This window comes from Perca fluviatilis, chromosome 11 (assembly GCF_010015445.1).
Source record: "Perca fluviatilis chromosome 11, GENO_Pfluv_1.0, whole genome shotgun sequence".
Taxonomy (NCBI): domain Eukaryota; kingdom Metazoa; phylum Chordata; class Actinopteri; order Perciformes; family Percidae; genus Perca; species Perca fluviatilis.
In genome coordinates, this window is record NC_053122.1 from 6526964 (window position 1) to 6541212 (window position 14249).

Genomic DNA, 14249 nt, shown 5'->3' on the forward strand with positions numbered 1-14249 from the left:
GCCAACACAGTGACATTGTACATTTATCAGAACTGTCGAGGATAACACAAGAAAGTTACAAACTTATTTCCTTGTGGGTCGCGATTCTGCCTTCTCGCACCGCGACACAGGTTCGTGGATCGGAGTGTTGCGATTTCGGTTTCGTATCGCATATCGTTGCAGCCCTAGTCCTAAAAACCCAGCAAGTTCCAGACGGAGAGCAGCGTTCCCTTCCCAGGGACAACAAAAGACTTTCACCCAGGAATTGCGTGTTTGCTCGCCCCGAAATATTTGAATCCAAACCGCGATCTTTTTCAGTGGCTAAGCTTAACTGTCGTTGCCGCATGAAGCTCACTCTTTGTCGGTTAAACTTGTCGGCTGAACTAAACCAGCCCGCGGTCGCCTGGTTGACTTATTTGGTAAGACATCATACACATCGGTGTGCACACCTTTTTCGTGCGATATCGTACGAACTCCTTTCGTGAGAATGTGTTGCAGGCAGGATTGCCATCCCCTCAGGATGAAGTATAATGGCTTTTCCTGTTGCTCCATCATGAGGTCAATTTGTTCAAAACTTATGACCCGATTAGGCTGATATTCTGTTATTTATTCAGTCTTTTGTCTTTGTTACACACTCATATTCCTGTTTCTGTTGGAGAGAAATATCAATAGAGAGAGAGACACACACACATGCGCACACACACACACACACACACACACACACACTCACACACACACATACACACACACGGCATTGAACACATTTACACTTTTTATTATAATTACTTGTCTAGCTGTGTCCTAGTTTTGTTGATTTGAATATTACCATTGGTATATTGGGATTATTGTTACTTTGGTTTTGAAATGATTATTTATATTGTTGAATTTGTATTTGTATTCATTTTGCGTGGTGCTTTGGCAATATTGTGTTTGTTACATGCATGGCAATAAAGCAAATTGAATTGATTCGAAATTAAGAGAGAGAGAGTGACAGAGAGAGAGAGAGCGAGAGAGAGAGAGAGAGAGAGGCATGTTACATATGCTCTTTTGTTATGTTTAGCTTCCAGTGGCGCAGTCAGAAACCTCTCCCTCTCTCCTGTTTTCTCCCTCTTTTTCTCACCTCTTCTCTTTGTCACTATCTGTCTCTTCCTCCTGCAACCCTTCTCTCCCTCTTCTCATCAAACACTCCTTTTTTATGCGTTCTCCCCCCCTCTCTCTCTCTCTCTCTCTCTCTCTCTCTCTCTATCTCTATGGTTGCAGTGTGGAAACAATAAAATCAACTGTTTCCTTTTTAGGTGCTGGTTTGATGCAACGTTTCTTTCTCTCCCTCCTTTCTCACCTCTGTCTAGCTACATGGCACTCTTTCCTCTGCTCTTTCTTGTTCTTTCCTTCTCTTTCTTTATTGTTCTCACTCTTCACTTCATATATCTGTCATTGCTAGCATTTGTGTCGCCCTCTCTCTTCCTCCCCCCTTCCTCTCCTGCTCTCTTTCCTTCCCTCTCTCTCTCCCTCTCCCTCTCCTCCTCTCCTTCCCTTCTCCCTCTCCCTCCCTATCCCTCTCCCTCCATCTTCCTCTCTCTCTCTCTCTCTCTCTCTTACTGTATATGGTCATGGACCTCGGCTGTTTCTGTACTAACAGACTGGAGGTGATTTAGCAGAGTTGTGCTCTGACGCTGCAGTCGTATGCAGAGCATGTTTGTGCACTGCTTTACCAAAAGTATGTGGACACCAGGGGCCCGTTCCAGGAAGGAGGTCTAACAAACTCTGAGTCTGACCCTGAACTCTGAGTTGATTTACCCTGAGAACAGCTGATATGAGTCGGTTCAATCAACTCGGAGTAGGTTCACTCTGAGTTAAACGCGTGCACCACCACTATAAAAAGGCAGCATGAATGGAGCCATGATACTACGATTCACCACGGCAACGACCATATACTCATGCACACAAACGGCGAGTTTGAACATGCATTTCGTTACAAAAAAAAAAAAAACACAGCGGCTGCTGCAAAAGAGAGAGAATTTGCGTGGGAGAACATAGAGTAAATGCGTTAGTTCCAATATATTGTATTAATATATTTAATCATAAATATAATATTACTGGTGGAATGGTATTGAACCTATAATCTGTTTCATTTAGGTGCAATCCTGCGGGGGCGAAAAAGTACTAGTCCTTTTCTGCAGCACCATCATTAACAGAATTTATAATTCATAATCTTTTATTTCAAAGGGTTACACATGGATGTATTAAGGGTTTTCATCATTCACAATGCAATACTGTGGAACTCCTTTTTAATGGCTCTTACTGGTTTGTGTCCAGGGAACACTACTAACACGTTTCAGAGCGAGTCACATTCTTCTGACGGCGCTTTGCTATACAGCTTTACTAATATGCATTATGTGTATGCGGTTGAAAATTGTTTGCTCTACCGCTACACCTGAACACCTGTTCGCCTGTCCTAAATCTAAGGTGTCATCAGGCCTTCAGATCCCATCATCCTATGGGATTTCACACATCCATCATCGTAAAAATAATAGCAATGATGAGCAAAATAACTAAATGTAAACAGAAGACATTCCAATTCATTATCGCCATTAATACACAATGGAAAATGCATGATGTCTAAGCATCATTATAAATTAAAATGAGGTAAATCTGCAAAATGGGCAAAATGGCTCCAGCAGTTAGCACGAATCTGCTGCTACGACAGCCTCCACTCTTCTGCTTTTCAGTCTTTCTGCAGAGATTTGCTCCCGTTCAGACACAAGAGCAAACGCTGATGTTTTTGTGATCAGGTCCAGCTCTCAGTCTGCGTTCCAGTTCATCCCAAACGTGTTGAATGGGTTTGGGGTCAGGGCTCAGTGGGGGGTAGGGGGGGGGGAGATACATTTTGTCCCCACTGGGGATAAAAAAATAATTCAGCAGAAGCAGTGATATGTAGACCAGAAAGGGGGAAATCCCACGCATCCTCCCCCCCCCGGCAAATCGCACACTGATTATAGGATTGTCTAGCAATACGTTGATGATCGCAGAATTGCTGTATGGTGATATTATCGATACCGTGAGCCACATATCGTATCGTGAGGTACCCTGTGATTCCCACCCCCTTGACGTGGAGTACACAGAGCTCGACTTTAAGGTGGAGGTTAAGAGCAGACGAGCTTGACAACAATCACTGCAGGGAGTCACAGAGGGAGCGGCCTGCGATATACACTCTGTGTGTGATCGTCAATAATTCATAGGGAGCTTATAGTGAGGTTATACAGCCGTCATCTGGCTGCCGCATGCATACTTCAAAACAATCTAATGCACTTCACTTGGAGATGAATGCAGGGCTGCAGCTGGACGTGGACCTGACATGGTTCTGAGTCTTAGAGAGCATTTTGAACTAAAGCCTGCATGGACCTCATTTTGTTTGTTTTTTTTACTCTAATGTACAGCCTTTACTTCACTTTAACTTAGTTTTACTATATTTGCCTCCCTTTAAGTTGGTTTGAAATTGGACTAATTGTTAGAGAAGGATCATATACCTCCATTACTGTCGGTCAATAGGTTTAGAGATAAACTGAACATATACATCCTCTTTTATAGGTTTATTTACATATATCTTTAGATAATAAAACCATTTAAAAACTCATTGGAATATCTAAAAAAAAAAAGAAAAAAAAAGTCACATGAATTGTCTCTCTGTTTTTGGTTGTATTCACTGTAGTTCAGAGGTTTACTTTTCTTGGCAAGAGTATTTCAAGTAGTAAATAGTAAGTTTTGATCCCCTGTCTTTGTCAATATGACACAGCTGTTAACTTTGTAAATCTGATTGGTCTTAGCCTCTGGCCAAACTGCTGTGATTCGAAACATGTTGTCAGCCACCGTGTGTGTGTGTGTGTGTGTGTGTGTGTGTGTGTGTGTGTGTGTGTGTGTGTGTGTGTGTGTGTGTGTGTGTGTGTGTATGTGTGTTCTTGTCTAACTATATTCGTGGGGTCCACAAACCGGGAGTCCAGTATACTTGTGGGGTCCCGACAGCTTTGTGGGGCCAAAATGCTGGACCCCACAAGTTTAAAGGGCTGTTTGAGGGTTAAGACTTGGTTTTAGGATTAGGGATAGAATTAGGTTATGGTTATGGTGAGGGTAAGGGTTAAGGTTAGGCATTTAGTTGTGATGGTCAAGGTTAGGGTAAGGGTTAAGGTTAGGCATTTAGTTGTGATGGTTAAGGTGAGGGTAAGGGTTAAGGTTAGGCATTTAGTTGTGATGGTTAAGGTTAGGGTAAGGGTTAAGGTTAGGCATTTAGTTGTGATGGTTAAGGTTAGGGTAAGGGTTAAGGTTAGGCATTTAGTTGTGATGGTTAAGGTTAGGGTAAGGGTTAAGGTTAGGCATTTAGTTGTGATGGTTAAGGTGAGGGTAAGGGGCTAGGGAATGCATTATGTCAATGACGGGTCCCCACAAAGATAGTGCCACAAACGTGTGTGTGTGTGTGTGTGTGTGTGTGTGTGTGTGTGTGTGTGTGTGTGTGTGTGTACCTGTCTCTAACGGCCTGTGGCAACGTCCCCCAAACAAAGAGACAGACGGACAGTTTGGAAGCCCAGGCTGACTCATCCTTCCCTTCCACCGTCTCTATTTAAAGATCTTCATCCCTCTGTCCTCATCAACCGCTGCTTCGTTCCTGTCCCTGGGCTAAGAATGGAGAAGGACTTTTTTTTTTTTTTTGTTGCTTCTTTACATAGTTGGAATGTAAATTGCTTTAAAAAAATAAGTCTGACGGGTCAAGATTAGTCTATATCCACGACGTTCCACTTTCAGGATTGCTCCGTGTGTGTTGTGTGTGTGTGTGTGTGTGTGTGTGTGTGTGTGTGTGTGTGTGTGTGTGTGTGTCTGTCTGTCTGTCAGTCTGCGTGTCTGTCTGTCACTTTCATTTCACATTGTTTTTATTTTGCTCATGGAAACCGACAAAAAACTACACTGTGGTGAAATTTTATTTCTGCAATTTAACCCATCCTAAGTATAGTAAGTAAGTAAGTAAAGTTTATTTCTATAGCACATTTAAAAACCTGACCAAAAGTGCTGTACATAGCGCATTAGCCACAGGGTAATAAAATAAAATAAAATACACTTACAAATCAGTGATTTAGGCTAAAACGACATCAAAAGACAAACACTTAATTACAAACATAGCAGGATAAGACAATTAAGATGCCGGGAAGGCCGATGTAAAAAGATGAGTTTTGAGCCTGGCTTTGAATATCACAATTGAAGGGGTAATTTCTGATGTCAGGTGGCAGTCGGTTCCACAGCTGAGGGCCAGCAACAGAAAAGGCTCTGTCGCCTTTTTGCTTAAGCCGGGACCGTGGGACATATATTATAGGAGCAGTAGACACCTATAAGCGTCCGGGGAGCAATTTGGGGTTAAGAGTCTTGCTTAGGGACACTTGGACATGTGGCCGGAGGAGCCTGGGATTGAACCGCCAACCTTGTTGTTATGGGACAGCTAGTGCTGTGGAGGAAGGTCTGGCTATGGGGCGACCACTCTAGCTCCGAGCCACAAGCCACCCATACCCATTTTATATATAAACCATGCATTATTAGCTATATTACATTACGTATCCATGACTTTAGGAAGTTGGTATTGAGGACAAGGTCTGACCTCCCTCTGTTTTCTCCCTTGTGTCTCCCACCCCAATGTCTCTTTTTCTCTTTTCAAACTGAAGCATTTGCCAGTTCCTCTCGCTCTCTGCAGGGTAGTTAGCTCCCCTACCAGAGATGCTAATTATTGCCATGTGCCTCGCCTCCACGCTACCAGAAACACACACACACACACACACACACACACACACACACACACACACACACACACACACACACACACACACACACACACACAGAGTTCTGGCATCATCAGCGATGACGTCCGTGCCCACAGTCGGTTTCTTGATCCGAGCCAGTTAGTCACATGTATTTGTGTTTAAGAAGGATTTGTCAAGTCAGCCGCGCAAACAGCTTTCTCCGTGTTCGACAAATCCGCTGCAGATTTAGCGTCACTCAGGTCCGCCTCGTGCGTCCCTCACCGAGTCAGGCGACGCTCTTCGCTCTGATTTCCTCTGAATTTTTGGTGTTCTTTTCAATTCGGTCCCCCCCCCCAGTCAGAGAAATCCTGAAAATCGCTCCGCAGATCATCAGCCGACGTCCGCAGCCTCGGTTGTCACAGTTGTCACGACAGTTCTGTCTGGGTACGGAAGCACATTTAGGCTTCATGAGATGTTTCAGAATAAATATTATACTCGTTTTATGAAGGAATGTTTGGCATTTTTGAGATTCTTGTGCATGTAACTGGTTTGCTTTTAAAATAATATACACATGCTGTGACACACTTGTCCAAATTATAGACGATACACAAATCAAAAAGCAACACGTGATGAAACATGGACACACAAATAAAATGAAATACCATAAAACGTAAATAACATGTAGCATTGGCGCAATTGAATGCTTGACGCAGGATCAAAATGGTTTGGCAAAGGCACAGCACTGTGTCGAGGTGCTCTCCCGACCAAGTGTGACTAAATATGACGCTAAAGGAAACTTTTTGCATCAATAGCAAACACTAAGAGGAATAAATATGCGCACGAACATACACAAGTATACGAATCATGAAGAACAGTGGATTTAAATTGTAGATGCATACCTATTATTGTTATGCAAAGAGATTTAGTTCATTCATTCATGCACGTCCCTGCTTTTTCTTAGTGTTTTTGGATAAATGAATGAATGAAATTATGAAGTTATTGTGTTTTAAGTTAAGTTATTGTGTGTGTTAACTTTTATATATATATATATATATATATATATATACACACAAATCAACTCCTATGTTTCTTAAAAGTGTATGCATATATTGTATGTGTATACCTATATGTATAGATGTATGATTGGAAGTGTATAGGGGTACAGATGTATGTGTATATGCTTATAAATAGATATATTTCCATTCCACTTTTTTTAATTTCTATTTTTCTTTTGCTATGAGGGTTGCTTTTGTCATTTATTATTATTATTATTATTATTATTATTATTATTATTATTATTATCAGCACTGGGTGGACTACATAGATATGTACATACATATCCAAAAGAAAATGTTTTTGCAAGGATATGATAATGGTACTGATTTGTACGGTAATGAATTGTTAACTAAGTTAAGGAATTGCAATAAAAATATAAAAAAAAAAATAACAAACACTAAAGGTACCTGACCAAGCGTGGCTTTTTGATGCGATAGGAGCGAGAATGCGTTGCCCAAACAGTCCCAAACTGGCTGAGCATCTCCATCTTTTACGCCCCCATGTTTATAAAAAGCTTGTTCCTCATTGGCAGGACCTCCCTCGTTCACATCACCAGTTTGATCGACGCGTCTTAACAGTTAAATCACACAGCGAGCCCCATTATGGCTCTCAGCACATTACAGACTGCATTACCCACGTTCCCCCTCTCTCTCTCTCTCCTTTGCTTTCACACTCAAACACTCGTTACCATTTTTTTTTACTCTCTTTCGATTTGCCATGAAAGAAACCGCCTGTGGTACTTCTCTCGGCTCATACAATTCCCATGATGCCTCTCTCTTTAGCTTTCTGCTTCCCTCTTAAGTTGTTGCCTCAGTTCCCTCACAAAGTATTTGTCAGTGTTTGGTTTTAGTTCACTTGCAGTACAAGTTGGGTGGGGTCAAACACATTCATCTGCTGTCAGTCAAAAAAAAAAAAAACAGGCACTCCAGCTGACATTCATTTACTTTCCAGTGGGGTTTTTCCAAACTTTTCTGGCTCTCTTTTCTTAAAGGGGAACTATGCAGTTTTTTGTTAGCATAATTTACCTTAACTGGACAGCTTCGGAGTCATTGGAATGGTTATATGACTTATTTTCGGGTTGAATGGTGGTCGTCTCGCTCCCCCCCCCCCTAGCGCCTGTGAGCGGAAAACCCACCCATGCAACTTTCAGGTCTCGCCATGCAACGAATTGCTTCACGGCACTGCACATGACCACCAGACTGATCTCATGAAGTGGCTTTATGTATGACACGCCAATTCCTATGCCATTTTGGTGTGTTATAAAGACGCATAATCGCTTTTTAGCGTGTTTATCAACGCCGTTTGGCCTCCACTGACCTACATTACGTGTGAATTATCGCCGTAGCGAGTAGTATGAAAGGATGTAAGTGCGCAGAGGGAGGGAGGATCAAGGTCAAGGTAACTTTATTATCCCCGAGGGGCAATTATTTGTACAGCCAGCAGACACACATAAAGACAACAACAACAGCGAAACATAAAATACCCACAATATCTAAACCACAATAGTAAAATGCATACATTTAAAACAATTCCGGCAAATTGTTTAAAATGGAAATAGAAGTCGGGATAAAAGTTTCTGAGTCTGTTGGACCTGCATCTAGGCATGGAGTACCTACGGCCTGAGGGAAGTAACTTAAACTGGCAGGACAAGGGGTGGCTAGGGTCAGCTGATATGGATCGGGCCTTCTTTGCCACTCTGTTGGAGTAGATGTGGGAGAGAGTGGGGAGGTTGATGCCTGCAATCTTGCCACATGTCCTAACGATACTCTCTAGTCGTTTTTGGTTTTTCATGGACAGAGAACCAAACCAGCAAATAAAACAGAAGGTTAAAACAGACTCACTAAAACAGGAATAAAACATTCTCATAAACGTGGGGTCAATGTTGAAATTCCTCAGTTTTCGATAAAAGTACATACGCTGATGGGCTTTGGCACAGACAGCATCAGTGTGCGGTTCAAAACATAGCTTGCTATCAATTATTGTGCCAAGGTACTCATATTCTTGTACTGTCTCAACAGGTTGGCCATCAATGATAGTGGGGGGAAGAGGGGGGCACTGTTTCCTAAAATCAATAATCAATTCTTTAGTCTTAGAGACATTTATATTTAAAAAAGAACGCTTACACCAATCGTTAAAGTCCTTCACTATTGGTCCGTGTTCAATCACACTTTCATTAAGTAAAGACACAATGACAGAGTCTTCTGCAAATTTAAAAACCTGTCTTCCATCATATTGTGAACGACATTCATTTGTGTATAAGACAAAAAGGAGAGGGGAGAGGACGCATCCTTGGGGGGAGCCAGTAGAAGATAAAAGATTGCCTGATAAAACACCATTGACTTTAACCCTTTGGGATCTGGAGGATAAAAATGGGTTGGTGGATGGTTTTTATTTAAAATAATTATTCTAAACCCAACCGTTTATTGTTTTCCTAAGCGAGTGACGTTGCTCACAGTTGTGTTTTTGTCGTGTTTTTGTTCCAAAAGCCTTTCCCAGCGTTCTTTTCCTAAACCCAACCTTTTGGGTAGCACGGCACGTTCTCGCGATAAGACGCCACGTGGTGTGTGTGTTTACATCCGCTGTATACAGCGTAGACATACACGTGGATAGCTCAAAATGCGTACAGATAACACGCCGTTTGTCTTTAGGAAAGTGGTGTTTATGTTTACGCAAAGTCATGATGCCACGTTGCCCGTTCAGGAACCGGCTTACAGGGTAGCGATGGAGTTTTCACACTATCGTCATGGCTGAGCCGGCAAAAAAGAAGCAGAAAGCTCGGAAAGCATCATCAGAGGAAGAGAGGAAGAGGAAACAGCAGACTGACCGAGAGAGGAGTCAGACACAAGTAAACATAGGAGCTGTAGGGGGGCTCTATAGAGAAACCTGTAGGGGGCTCTATAGAGAAACCTGTAGGGGGAGCTCTATAGAGAAACCTGTAGGGGGAGCTCTATAGAGAAACCTGTAGGGGAGCTCTATAGAGAAACCTGTAGGGGGAGCTCTATAGAGAAACCTGTAGGGGGGAGCTCTATAGAGAAACCTGTAGGGGGCTCTATAGAGAAACCTGTAGGGGAGGTCTCTGTAGAGAAACCTGTAGGGGAGCTCTATAAACCCAGGGGAGGCTCTATAGAGAAACCGTAGGGGAGCTCTATAGGAAAACCTGTAGGAGGAGCTCTATAGAGAAACCGTGTGGGGGCTCTATAGAGAAACCTGTAGGGGGCCTCTATAGAGAAACCTGTGGGGGGCCTCTATAGAGAAACCTGTAGGAGGAGCTCTATAGAGAAACCTGTAGGAGGAGCTCTATAGAGAAACCTGTAGGGGGGGCTCTATAGAGAAACCTGTAGGAGGAGCTCTATAGAGAAACCTGTAGGAGGAGCTCTATAGAGAAACCTGTAGGGGGGGCCTCTATAGAGAAACCTGTAGGAGGAGCTCTATAGAGAAACCTGTAGGGGGGGCTCTATAGAGAAACCTGTAGGAGGAGCTCTATAGAGAAACCTGTAGGGAGCTCTATAGAGAAACCTGTCAGCAAAAAGCGAAGAAATGGCCAAAACGTCATAGCGCCCCTTTAAAACGTTCTTTATAAATGTGGCAAACTCCTCCCGTCTGGTATTCCCAATAATCCTTTCTAAAAGGAGCTTTTGGATTCAGACGTGCCTGTGTGGAAATCTGCCGATGGGACCTTTAGGTCGGCTTGATTAATGGCTTCACTCGGGGAGATTGGTCAGCAGGTTTTGAGGGGGTTAGTCACTCTGTGAAAGGCGAATTAAGTGCATCTGCAGTACTTAAAGGTCCAGATTTATTCAGATACTGTACACTCACACACACACACACACACACACACATGCACACTCACATACACACACGTATGCACCGTCTGGTCTGAGTTGGAGAGGATGACTAAGCACGATGTGATCAGCTTTCTCTCTGACTGCTTAGTTTTGAAGTCTTAGATTGCAGCTTTTTTTGTGGAATATGTACGTGTATATTTTTCATTGCAGCTTTATTATTCCTCCAGTGTTCAACGCTAAGGGTATCGCTCGAACGGCACGGGGCAAGTACACCGCACCTCGGCCACGTTGTTATATGTGGCGATGTGGCGTTCGGGCATCATTGTATCATAAATGACATTTTCATGCTATTGCCGCCATCAAAGAATGCTTGTTGAATGATATGATTTGAGTGTGAAATTGACTCTTTCTTATTTTTTTTTATGTTGACTTTTTCGCACACTTTTCAATTTTCTTTTGACGTTTTTTTTAAAAAGTTTTTTAAAGTTTTAAACCTTTTTATTCAATGCTTTTTGTCAATGTTTTTTTTTTTTTAGTTTTTGACCCTTTTAATCTCTTTTTTTATTTGATTTTCTTTCTTTTTTTTAACGTTTATTTCTCTCCTTTTAAAAAAAACTAACAATTCGTACAGGGTACCAAGCCAGTAAAAATTGACTTTGAGCAAGTAGAATTTTTTTTTTAACCGAACAGACCCTTATTGTTAAATCCTGTTCTCTGTCATTTGTTTTTATTAATTTGCTTATTGTGCATCTTTTTATACAATTTTAGCCTTCCATATTCGGTTTCCCTGCTTAAATATCTGTTGGAACGAAGTTCTGTGGAGTTACAAAAACTTTGATTCAACAACATGCATCTGTAACGATGGATGTGCTTTGTTCTGTACTGTGACTTAGCAGGCTTTAGTATCACCAGTGAGTACTACTTCGTATAAAATACCATGGGAAGTAAATCTCCCTCTCTCTCTGTTTCCTCTGGCAGGTGATATCACACAGAAGGGCTATGAGAAGAAGCGATCCAAGCTGATCGGAGCCTTCTTCCCACAAGCACCAGGTAAAACTGTCTTTCCTTCACCTTTTCATACTACTGTTCAGTAGGGATGTCCCGATCCCAATCACAGTATCTGATCGGAGCCGATTTTGGCCTTTTTTAACTGATCGGGGGATCGGCCTTCATCCCGATTACCTTACTCCGACCATGTACATCAGCTTGTACTGATCGCTGCCTGTAATCGCACACGCCCTGCGCCACAGACGCACTGCCAGACTGCCTGCAAACCAACGTGGCGTGTGGCCAGTCTTGTATAAAGTACTCGAAAGCAATACTTGAGTAAAAGTACAAGTATCTTACCAAGAAAATTACTTTGGTAGAAGTTAAAGTCTCCTTTTAGAATATTACTTGAGTAAAAGTCTGAAAGTATCTGATATTTTCTCTACTTAAGTAGCCATAGCAATTTTCTGACATTAGATGTACTTAATTATAGGAAGTAAAAGTAAAAAAAAAACTTTGATTATGAACTTTATGACCAAAGGTGTGTAACGTTATCTTCATCACCACTGTCGTCGGGGGTGGTCATCGTCTGTTACCATGGCGGCAGAGCCTGCACCAGGTGCTTCCATGACACTCTCAGTCATTATGCTTCCTCCTCTTCTTCTTTAGTTGTGGCCTATGGATTTTAGTTAATTTGTTCATTTAGTTATTTTTGTAAATAAAAAAACATAAAAAATGGTGTGCGGCTCTACTATCTGAGTAATCTCGCATTGCCAGACCTTCCTCCACAGCGCTGCGGAGGAGGGTCTGGCTAGTCCACACAGTATTCCTGGATGGGAGAAAAACGTGCTCTGGTTTATTGGCATTTCTTTAAACCAATCACAATCATCTTGGGCGGTGCTAAGCACGGTGCCGCTACACAACAGCCTCGGGAAGGAAGTTGTTTTGGTGGAACGCGTGTACATTCAAAAGTTGTTTTAGTCGTGCAACAGAAAACTCAGATTGGACAGATAGTCTAGCTAGCTGTCTGGATTTACCCTGCAGAGATCTGAGGAGCAGTTAACCATAGTCCTCACAAATCAGCCGGAGGTTAGAACGCCAACACAAAGAAAGAGGAAGGGGACGCACATCCTGCCTAAATGAGTGAAATCCAGCAGATTTCTGTCGGCAACGGAGCAATCCTGGAAGTGGAATTTCCATGGATATAAACTTCTATCTGAGCAACTACGGATTGGGACTCAGTATGGGTATTATTTCAAAAATCACATAGGGGGAGAGGGGTCAAAAAAGTTGATAGGGACATCCCTAATTTTCAGCACATGAAGCATTAAATTATCAGCGCAACTATTAGAAAATATAAAAAATGAAACCAAATAAATAAACGTGAGATCAAATTGCTGAAAATAACATCACAAACGCATATGAACAACAGCGGAACAATAAAAACAGGATCTTTTTGTACTTGCTGGAATCCTTTTCCTTTCCTATAAACCTTCAAAACTGGACATGGCCCTGGATATTCTTTCTACGTGTCGAGGATGTTGAAGGCCAAATCAAAGAACATTTGGCGCACGTACTAGTTGGTTTTACACAGAGAGAATTAATCTTATGAAGCAGTATCTGGTCTTTGTTTCACTGAAAGGGCCCCCCCCCCTTGCAGGCGATAAAAGCAGAAATACCCATTTATTTATTTAGATGTTTTTGTCCAGCAGACCAACATGCACTGTTGGGGCTTCACTTTCTTCTAAAAGGGAAACTGGAGAATTAGATTTTCCTCCATACAGGATATGTGTCGACTCGGATCTTCGCACAGTACGTTTTAATAAATCATCACCATCGAGTTGTTTTTGGTAACAAACCGCAGATGGATGTTTTGTTTTGGATCGAGTCCGACCACAAAGGATCCCAAAGTCCATTTCGCAGCGAGACGCCGCATCCGACTGACTGCTGAGGACGGGACTGGAGCGTCACTGGAGACACTGCCAAAGCTATTACTGGAATATACTCTGTGTGTGTGTGTGTGTGTGTGTGTGTGTGTTCGTAGGGTGGGGGGTTGTCAGGAAGTGCATTATGGGAAGGAATGAAGGGTGTGGGATGGAGAAAATGTGTGGTATTCACGTCCAGGCCCAGTGGGGGGTCGCCCTTAGTTCATAATGGGGGACCGGAGGAGGGAGACACACACACACACACACACACACACACACATGCATGCACACACACACACGCATGCACACACACACACACACACACAGATACTGCTTCATAAGAATAATTCTCTCTGTGTAAAACTAAATTACATGTACGTGCACAGTATGTTCTTTGTACACATCCATACACACACACGCACACACACGCATGCACACACACACACACAAATTTGTGCACATGCATACACACAATACTTTATACATACAATACACCTTTTTCTAATTTCCAGCAAGTCCTGCAAATCATACGACTATATGGGTCATATCTTCCCTTCCCTCTGATACGACCCACAAGAACGTTTCATAAAATAGCTCTCCGAGCGGTGGCAGGAAATCCAGCCTCATATCTAGACCAGAGAGCGTCGGTCACGGTAACTGTCGTGGGTTTTAAACACACCTTTTAACGTGGTCGCAGATTGGGTTGAAATTTAGATCTTTCTTCACTTCATGAGGGTTACACA

At 42.5% G+C, this 14249-nt stretch overlaps 1 protein-coding gene across 1 annotated transcript in view; it reads left to right on the plus strand.

Annotated features, from left to right (window-relative positions):
- Nucleotides 1-14249, plus strand: part of LOC120568642 (disco-interacting protein 2 homolog C-like) — a 199914-nt gene that overhangs the window by 154531 nt on the left and 31134 nt on the right. Inside the window, 1 exon segment of the mRNA XM_039816286.1 lies at nucleotides 11573-11644. Within this exon segment, the coding sequence (XP_039672220.1) occupies nucleotides 11573-11644 (72 nt within the window).